Genomic DNA, 10,388 nt, shown 5'->3' on the forward strand with positions numbered 1-10,388 from the left:
ATGAGAATTGTCAATTTATCTCATTTGAAAAGGGAAATCAGATACCATTTCACACCCATTAGGATGGTTATCATTTTAAAAAAAGCAGAAAGCAACAAGTGTTGACAAAGATGTGGAGAAATGGCTGATGGGAATATAAAATGGTGCAGCCACTCTGGAAAACTGTATGGCAGTTTCTCAAAAAATTAAAACACAGAATTACCGTCGGACCCAGCAATTCCAGTGCTGGGCATATTCCCAAAAGAAATGAAAGCAGGTACTTGAACAGGTATTTATACAGCACCACTCACAGTGGCGTCATTCATAAGAGCCAGAAGGTGGAAACAATCCAAAGGTCCACCAACAGATGATTGGATGAATAAAATGTGGTACATACACACAACGGAATATTATTCAGCCTAAACAAGAAATGAGATTCTGACACATGCTACAACATGACTGAACATAGGGGACATTGTGCTAAATAAATAAGCCAGGCAGAAAAGGACAAATACTGTGTGAAATACCTAGAGTGTCACATTCATCGAGACAGAAAGAATGGCGGTTGCCAGGGGCTGGAGACAGGGGGAAGTTGGGAGTTGATGTTTACTAAGTTTCAGTTCGTCAAGATGAAAGAGTTCTGGAGACAAACGGTGGTGACGCTGCACAACAATATGAATGTGCTTCATGCCGCTGAACTGTACACTTAAAAAAGGTTAAAACGATAAATTTTGTTATGTATATTTTTACTACAATTATAAAAAAGGGGAACTCAGATTTAAATAGTAATGCCGTTTTTCTTGACCCAAGTAGAGCTGATAAGTAGTCAAGTGACATGGGACACAATCAATCTTTGTTTCCTTTTTACAATAACGTGGGTTGCTTAAATCTGTGATTCCCATCAAAACCACCCGCGAAACAAGTTTTAGAAATCCTCCCATAAGTGGAACAAAATGAAAAATCAAGACAAGAGAGGGATGAACCCTTTCAGCTTCCGGGTTCCCTCTGATGAGCAACCCTGGCACTGCTTCCTGGGTTCCCTGGTTCTGTCTTTGCCCCTGGGCCCCTCCTGCAGTCCCAGAGACAGAGCTTCTTTCTCTCTTCCTGCCTGAGGCAGATTCCCCACCATCCTTCAGGAGGGAATTCCTCCATTCCAATCTGACCCATGTGGTCCCACAGGCTCGGCCTGACTCTTGTGGTCTCTCAGGCTCTGCATTTCCTCAAGCCCTTCCAATTGTAAAAAGCAAAGTCAGCTGGCTCTTCCCACAGCATGGCTTTCTCCTGGGAGGACAGCTTTGGTGGCAGGTAATATCTGGGGCTTTCCCACCTGGGGCAGACCTGAACGAGTTTATTCCTAGTTTACACCAGTTTACACTTAGACGTCTCTAATCCTCAACTTATTTATCCCTATAATGCACGAAAGAAATAGTCCCTTTTCCTCCCACAATGTGGTAAGAATTAAAATGAACCAGAATACGTGTGAAAGAAAGCACTTAGCACGATGCCTGGCACATCATAAATACTCAATAAATAATGGCTGCCAAATCATAACATTACGGTTTCTCCTAAAGTCAGATTTCTCTGGCTATACTCAGTCATTACTTTTTATTCTTTCCCATTCACTCTGCAACTGCAACCAGTCTTCTGTCCCCTCCAATCCATTAAAACTGCTTGGGCTAACATTACCAATGACCTTCTAATTGGGACTCCTGTTGGATATTCTCTAGCTCTTATCTTACTAGATCCCTGCCTAGTAGCCAATGTGACTGACCACTCACACAACGTTGATTAACACGAATGGTTTTGTAATCTTATTTCCTTAACTCCTCCACTACCCTCAGAGTGCCTCGGAGGGGAGATTGTAGAAGGGGGCCCGGATTTTTATCTTCAAATCACACACACCTAGCATAATACCTGACAAATGGAAGACATTCACTGTACAATGAAAGTTCACCTACAATCCCAGGAACTCATACAAGCCTCTGTTGGGCAGAACCTTTCAATGAATGCAGATCATCTGGTTTCCCTGGGACCTTCAGCTCCCACTATGGCAAAGCTTGAGAGGGGCTGCTACTCACCCTCTATCCGTTCACAGAGCTTGTGCAGGCCCTGCAGGGGGCAGCCCTCGCACAGCTGGGCTGGTGCTTTAGTCTGCTGCACCGCAGCCACCGTGAAAGCCTGTTTCAGGGTCATCATAATTTCATCAACCTGATCAAAGAGAAGAGAGACTGTAGCGAGCAAAAAGTCAACTTTAAAGTGAGATGGGCTGAAATTTCGCAATTCTTTGGAAAGCCTTCGTAGAGTTTTTTGGACGGTTCGTCACAGATTAGCGGATAATAATCATAATAACTGCTAGGATTACAGCCTGAGAAACACTACCAAAACAGATGCTCAAGACTCTTAAAGGAGGTAAGGTAAAAACTAAAACCACAAATTCAATACTGAGTGAGGGAAAGCCAATTCCTCTGATCAAAAGTCCAAAATGACATTTTTAAATTGCAAACCCAGAGGATACAAGCGAGGAGGTTCTTCAAAAATAATAAAGATTGAAATGCACACCTAAATAAGTCTCAGATGTGTACTGACCAGTTATTCAACAGTCATGAATGAATAACTAAAGCCAAAGAATGATATGTCAATGAGGCTGTATGGTTCTGCTAAGGAAAGAAAAATGAATGAGGTTGAAATTCCTTGTAGATAAGGTTTCAAGGTAAGAACTGCTCAATCTGGCTTACCAGAGCTTCATTTGTGCACTGAAACACGTAACAGACAAAATGAAAGCCTCCACCTCCTGAAGACTCTCGGCAGATAAACCCAAAGTGGTCCACGTGTCTAATACCCTGTGGAAGGGAGAGAAAGCAGAAGGAATGTTGAATTGTATCCAAAAGAGGCACCACTGCCAGAAAGGCTACTGAAGATTTACACAGCACTGTTTGAAAGAGCACTATAAAAATTTTTTTTCAGATGTTTCAAATCTCTAAAAACATATCTCAAATGATGATTAACATTGTTCTTCTAAATGTTACTCTGTTTATCCCCACAATAAGAGAAGATCTGAAAAATGGAGTTTTTAATGCTCATTTTAGTACTAAAAGGAAGTGGAGAAAAGCTGACACAAAAATGCAAACTTTCTTAGGTATCAAAAAATAAAAAACTACTTGGAAAGTCAAAAGCAGACCAAAGATTAAGAAGAAAACACAACTGTACACATACACATACCTACATATACAGACGGTAAACACACAGACACAAAGGTTAAAAGACTTAAAACATACGTATACTTCTAAAATAACAAACAAGTAAATACTGAAGTAAAGTGGTATGAAAACTGAGTCAAAAATTACACTCCAAGAGTACAGAAGCTTTTAAACATAAGATATTTAAAGCCAAGGCTCTACATACATTCCTAAGAGCTCTTTTTAATAAATATTAACATCTAAACTTGTTTTGAAAGTATCAGCTAAGAGGCACCTTAACACATATAAGATATTGTCTATAAATATTAATGTGTCAGTATCTCCTGAGAACATCAGCATGCAAAGATATGAATGCTGATAGCTCCAAGTTCAGGTGTTGCTCCAAGTTCAGGTGATTATGTAAACTTATAAACTGCACCCTTTAGGAAGTCATAAAACTATCACATGAAAAAGCAAACATTTAACATTAGCATTTCAACAGAACTAATAAATCACGATAAAAATTCTGTGGATAATCTCACTTTCAGATCAAATATTTTCCAATTAATGGGCTATCACTGACGTAAGCAGGCATCTCAATCAATGTTCTCCAACAGCAACGTAAGCATAGGGTATTTCTCAGGGGAATGATTTGGAAAAACTTTTCCTTTGTATCATCTATTAAGGAACATTATTTTCAATCTATTAAGGAACATTATTTTCACATTTTGAAAAAAAATTCCCTTTTGAATCCTTAAGTAGATCATGTCATAACAAACAATGATATTTTCATCGTCTTATTAATTATGAGAAAATGGAAGTGAGGACTAGAGAAGTCAGGCTTTAAAAAATAGTTAAACAATAACTTTAAGTGATCTATTATTTGTTAGGAAGGTCCTAAGTAAAATTGGCATAGCTCATTCTAACTGACACATTCTCCAAAATCTCTCTCTGAAACACACCCGGGAGATTATCAAGAAAGAACTCCAGAAGACAGTATTATGAGTAAAACATGCCAAAAAATAATCGCTGTCTATTATTATTCATTAAGGAAGAAGAAACAATGATGATTGGTACTTTTCAGAAAAAAGTTCTAAACTTTTGTAAAGGGGAAATAAGTATGTATTTTAAAATGTGAGTGTATATATGAATGTACACATAAAAAATGCACACGGACATACACATGTACACCTGGAAATCATGACTGGGGAAACATTACCACCAACTGGGGGAAAAAAAAGATCTATTTTCTCCACTAGGTTATTGTTGCTAAGAACAAAATGCTTAATTTCAAAATTACGTTTATATTTTGCCTTAATATACCAAAGCAAAAAAGAAGGAAATGCAAGAACACAAATCAAAGACTTAGAAAGCATACATCTTGTGACCATTTTTAGCACTTCTGTTGAATGACAGAATTAAAATAATTCAATTAAAAACTCAACTGCTATTGAGTCAATAACCTGTCTCCATTTACCTGAGAGCAAAAAGATATCTCCTTAAAATTTTTCTCCAACGCGATTTTTTTGGTGTCAGGACTGATGAGGTAAACTTCAGATTGACCAATCTTAAAAGACAAACAAAAAAAGATACCAGCTTTTCATGAAAGTTGAATTCAAATTTATCACACTAACTTTCTCATTCCATGACCTATGAAAACCAAGGATAAAAGGGGCACGATTCTGATGGTCTCACTGTAGAAAATCATTTCGAAGGCTTTAATTTATCCAATGGATTTCAGGTAGCACAGGACACCTTAGGGCATCCACCTAGGTAAGACGGCAGCCTTCTTTGAGATGGAAGGCCCTGATATCCAAGTTAGCAACAGAGCCTCAGATCCCACAATCCCCCCCACCCCCCATGTAAGGAAGTGAGGCTTCCACATAAGTGAATCTTCCAGGAAATAAGCTTTTCTTTTAAAACTTCCAAAACACTTTCCAATGATTATTTTTTACTGAAAAGTCTTTTTAAATTTTTGTTAAAATAGCCTACCATTTCTTGAGTACATATTGTATATTAGGCATTCCCATACTACTTACTGGACTTTTGAAAGTTAGAGCACTAGCATAAAGTAACATTGCCTTACTGATGTGAGTCACCCTAACAGACCTCAGTGAGGCAGAGAGGACTTGGGGCGAGAGCCACACTGCTAACTGTACTCCGTCCCTCCCCAGGGCCTTCTCACCTGCTGCCTCCTGAACCCAGGATACTCTTCTAGTTGGCCACACTGAACCCTCTGCTCAGTGAAAATCACTTCCTCAAGGAAGCCTTCCCTGATTCCCCAGATGTTCTCCCACATCCTCTACTTCTCCTTTACAGCATTTATCACAACTGTAATGAGATAATTACTTGCAATGAGTTGTTGGTCTCTATCACTGGAATCTAAATTCCACATGGGTAGGGACCACGTGTCTTGGTCACTGTTGTATTTCTAGTGTGTTGCAAGGGACCCTGTATACAGCAATCACACAATAAGGATTTGAAAATAAATGTACGGAGCAGATTTCCCCATGACACCGAGAGACTTTTTTTTTTTTTTTAAATATAGATTAAAGCACAAGTCTGACTGCCAGTACAGCACTCTCTTCGGTGTACTAGGTCAATGATGAAAAGAAAAACACATCAGTCCTATTTACTCTCGCTATCTTGATTTTAAACCTGCATATATCCACACAGCATTCACATAGGTAGCCAGCTTCCTTACTCCTCAGCCATCTCACTGCCATGAGTTGGGCACAAATATGTTACATTGAAGGTAACTTTGCTCTAAAATGCTGGTCAGTCTTAAGCCAAAGCAGCAGCAGAAAAGACAGGCTGAGGAACAATGATTTCCTTGTATGGTCAGAGGCCAGCTCACTCTTAGGACAGTTCTGAGGAGTCCCATCAGCCCAGACCCAGGGGACTGGGGGGGAGGAAGGGGGAAGTCTGCCAAGAAGAACCCAGATCAGCATGGGACCCAGGAACCCCAACTGCCAGCGACAGCTTCCCTATCCATTCTTTTTCTGGTATTTGGCTGTCAGTTTAACCCAAGTTCTTCTAGAAAAAAAGTGAGTAGGCAGTTGGCTAAACTAATATTTCAGTTTGGGTATGAATTTCAAATACCATGTTATCCCCATAACCTGTTATCCTGATTAACAAAGGCTAAATGTTTTATAAATTAATAAAAATAGTAAAGAGGGAGTATTTTCCAAAAATATTTTGTTGCAATATATTACTTGAATTTAATATACATTAAAAAAAATCCCTTTGTGGGCCTCTCTTACACTTATTAACTGTGTCCTTTCCACATTAAAAAGGTGTCTTTACAACCACAGGGTGGGGAAAGATAAAAGTTAGACAAGGATATAAAACGGATTCTCTTTACGTTTCTCCTTGATGATTTTAAGGGCTTAGGACTAAAGTAAGGATTTTATCATGAGAACAGAATTATTCAGTATAAAAATATATGGATTCACACATAAATCCAAAAGCAATTTACTAAGACTCTTCACTTAATAAAGCAAATGATCTTGCCAACGTATCTCACACTGGGATGAGCACAAAGCTTGATGGTATTTTACCGTGAAGAGCATAGTTCGGTTTTCCTCAATATCTGTTGGCTGCACAATATTGTGTCCACTGATGAGGTGGTTCTCAATGTCATTTTCCTCAAAAGAGCTGAAGAAACTATTACTTCGAAAGCTTCGATCTTGGAATTCCTTCTTATAGGCCAAAGAGCGCAGCCCAGGCTGGGAGAAGGACTTGCGCATTGGCCGCTGGCCCTGCTCCCCCTTCCCGGAGGGCTGGTGCACAGTTCGCAACCTATCCGTGAAGGCAAACCCTCCCACAGGATTGGCGGTCTCGGAATTCTGGGAGACCAAGTCAAAGTCGGCTTTCCTGCTGCAACTGATGTGGTTGAACTTCTCAATGCACTCATCGATTAGGGCTGGTGGGGCCTTCTTGTGCGCCACCGACACCCGGCCACAAAAGAGCACCTCGAACTTCTTGGCGAACGTGTCGTCAAACTCCGACGGGCAATGGAGCTCCTCCTGGCGGGCAATCTTCCCGGCCTGGCGGATGGAGCTGATGATCTCAGGCACCTGTGGAGAGAGGAAGGAGGGTTATTTGGCACACGCAGTAGTGGTACCCCGACTCTGGCACACAAAGGGCGTGAATGCACAAGGAGCCAACACCATGTTCTTCCCACCCGCTCCTTTGTGCATTCCATCATGGGGGACTGAAGGAGGATCCTACAGGGAATCTGGGGCCGTGAATGCCCTCCACCAGAGGGAAATGCACAACTTTCACAGAGAAGAGACAAGGAATAATATTTATTAAGCACTTCTTACATGCCAGGGGCTCTGTTACAGGATTCACAAGGTTAAGTCAACTGGCCCACGGACCCACAGCCCAATGTGGCAAGCCTTGGACTCAGACTCTGGTTGGGCCCACTCCGAAGCCAAAGGTCCTCTCTGGAGAAGCTGTCACTTCCCAAAGAGGTGTGTCTCCAATGTGGCTCATCAAAACACTATGCAGTTCTTCTAGATTTCATGACAGCATACCTCGGACAGTCTTCCACAATAAATGGTTGGGATGAGGATGATTAACTGAAGACTGAAATAATCTTATATAACATTTCTTCAAATCACAACATCATTATTTGCTTCAGTGACAACAGACAATGTATTACTGCGTCCCGTATTTGCTAATAGTTGAATAGTACTGACTGCAGAGCTAGGAGGTTTTAATCAAGGAGTAAGCAACCGTGGCAGCATCGTCACAGCAACACACTGGGGCTTCTACCCACAGATTCTCCAAAGCCTTTGGGATCAATGTAAAGTCATGATCCAGAGAACGAACAAAAGGCTCTCATGTGCTATCGTCATCCCAAGTGCTAACCAGCCTGTCATCATGAGCTTCTGACAAGATCTTCAAAGCAGCAGCAGCAGGAAGATGAATCTGTAATGCAGTGAATAGCGTCTGTGTGGTCTGTGTGATTCTGTGGATGATGGACCATCACAGCACTAACACAAGACAGGCACGGATCCAATCTTCATAAGGAAAGGCCTAGTTATTGCTATGACCTAACACCCAATCCAATTTTTTTCCTTTTTTCCATATAAGAAAATTCAATTTAAGTCCCAGTACCCATAGGCCCAATGTCTTTTTAACAACATTATAGAGGAGAGGGAGAAAAAAACCTTTTCAACTCAGGTCAAAGATCAGTATATACAGTAAAGGGAAGCAGCTGTAATTGATTTTAAAAGTATGCTTATATTCTGGGTTTATGACATAATCCCCAAAGACCCAGGGACTCAAAAGATTTTTCTCTCCGTGATTTCATATCAAGCACATCTTAAAGACAATCTCTCTGCCATAAAGGTTTGATACATCCTTTCAAGGCATTTTATCATATAAAGAGACAGAATATCGTTAGGGATGTTTTATATTTTGAAAATTGATTACTGAAGCATAAAACCTAAATGAAACTAATTAAGTTGAAATGTCAACACACATCATACACCTCTCTGCACTATTTGCTTGTGTTGTCGCTTATTCCTCTTCTGCCAAATCATCACACACCATATGGAGGCCTAAAGGTTGTTCACTAATATGAAAGAAAATGGGACGGAGAGAAGAAAGAGGTAAGAAGTCTAAGTTTCATTCACACCTTTGCGCACGAGTCACTATTGGATCTTGTCCCCAACCCCCTAAAAAAAACAAAAAAACAGCAGTTTCCCTCTCTGAAAAAGAAAAATGCTTATAAGACTTTTCAGGTAAAAGTTGTTTCTGTGAGGTAAGAATGATGATTTTTTTTTAAAGAAAAATAACCAATTCATGCGAGTCAAAAACCCTGTCGCTTTTCTGAGCAAGTGTGTGAAACGATTTCGTCAGGCGTCCTGTGAAACTTCCCAGTTATTAACCACACTCTCTGAATAGAAAAGTCAAAGCTGACTCAGTCCTTTGAGGCTTGCTGAAATAACTGACATTTCTGTCTGCTAGGTCATCCCCTGCATCTGAAGTGAGTAATGGTGTCTTTCATTATTTATCAAAGGGGAGAGGAAATGTGTGAAGTCACATGAATTTATGGTGACTTACTTATGTCTGTGCCATTTATTGTCAAGTAAGACACAAAGTAGAGATCTTGATTGTTCCCTCGCCTCACAGGACCGGAAGGTGCTAAGGAGTGCACTGTACCTTGGTCGAGGTTGAGCTGTGGTAGTTTTTCCAGCCAACAATCTCTCTTGTACTTTGATCAGAATCTTAAAACGACACGCTTTAGTCAAAGACCAGTGCCTCCCTCTCCTTGCTCTGGTGACTTATGTGTAATGTGGGTGTAAGGGAGATAACTGAGGTTATGTGGAAAAAAAAAAAAAAAGTCACTGGGATCCTGACCAGAAAACTGTAACAACTTCGGAATATCTGAAGGTATATTGCCAAACACAGTTTCAAAGACAAATTGTAAACAGTTAAAAATTGAATGTTGTTTAAACATTACTATAAATCATTCAAGTATACTAGGAGACTATTTAAATAAAAAGTGGGCTCCATCTGTGTATAAGTATGTATAACTTTACTGATAGTTCAGTTCCCTTTACCTGACACACCTGGAGCACTGTTTCCTGAAAAATAAAGGCTTAATGTCCACTTGTGAGGAAATCCTGAATTCTCCATTATTTATTCTCCATTGTCTTTGACTCACCTGCACTGTTACTTGTTACATGAGAGAACTGGGTCATTTACGTCATTTATTTCCAAACACGTGTCCAGGTACGACCTGATACCAAGAGGCAGGGCTGCAGAGGTGCAGGAGGAATTAAGGCAGCCCTGCCTGGGAAGGGAATGGAGTACCGAGGGACTGACAAGCGGTCTGCTGGGAGCCTGAACTAAGAACCAAGCTCTGAAAGCCGAGAGAAAGGACGAATAAAAGCTTCTAGAAGACAGAATCCAGAGGACTGGGTGATTACCTGGAAGTGGGAGGTGAAGGTATCGAAGACTCCATGTGACTTACAGAGCTCTGGTTTAGACATCTTGGCAAGTGGCTGTGCGAGTAGCCAGAGTTGGGAATAGAGAACGAGAAGCAGGTCTGGGGAGAGACTACAACGAGTTCTGGTTTGTACATGTTGAGTCTGACCAGGAGAACTTGAAAGTAAAGGCATCTCGTGTGCAGCTGGACAAATGGGTCTGGAGTCCAAGACGGAAGAGCTAGATTGGAACCTCCACAGTGCATAGACAGGAGGCAGTCTGTGACTC

General features: G+C 40.7%; 1 protein-coding gene across 4 annotated transcripts in view; it reads right to left on the reverse strand.

Moving 5' to 3' along the window:
* The window catches only part of TBC1D1 (TBC1 domain family member 1), a 209,014-nt gene that overhangs the window by 100,241 nt on the left and 98,385 nt on the right, over positions 1-10,388 (reverse strand). For all 4 annotated transcript variants that reach the window (XM_033106105.1, XM_033106104.1, XM_033106108.1 and 1 more), the window contains 4 exons: positions 6,716-7,234; positions 4,633-4,722; positions 2,715-2,819; positions 2,058-2,187 (listed from right to left, as the gene is read on the reverse strand). In XM_033106105.1, the coding sequence (XP_032961996.1) occupies positions 2,058-2,187; positions 2,715-2,819; positions 4,633-4,722; positions 6,716-7,234 (844 nt within the window). The remainder of the gene's footprint in view (positions 1-2,057; positions 2,188-2,714; positions 2,820-4,632; positions 4,723-6,715; positions 7,235-10,388) is intronic.

Source organism: Rhinolophus ferrumequinum, chromosome 5, assembly GCF_004115265.2.
Source record: "Rhinolophus ferrumequinum isolate MPI-CBG mRhiFer1 chromosome 5, mRhiFer1_v1.p, whole genome shotgun sequence".
Classification (NCBI taxonomy): Eukaryota; Metazoa; Chordata; class Mammalia; order Chiroptera; family Rhinolophidae; genus Rhinolophus; species Rhinolophus ferrumequinum.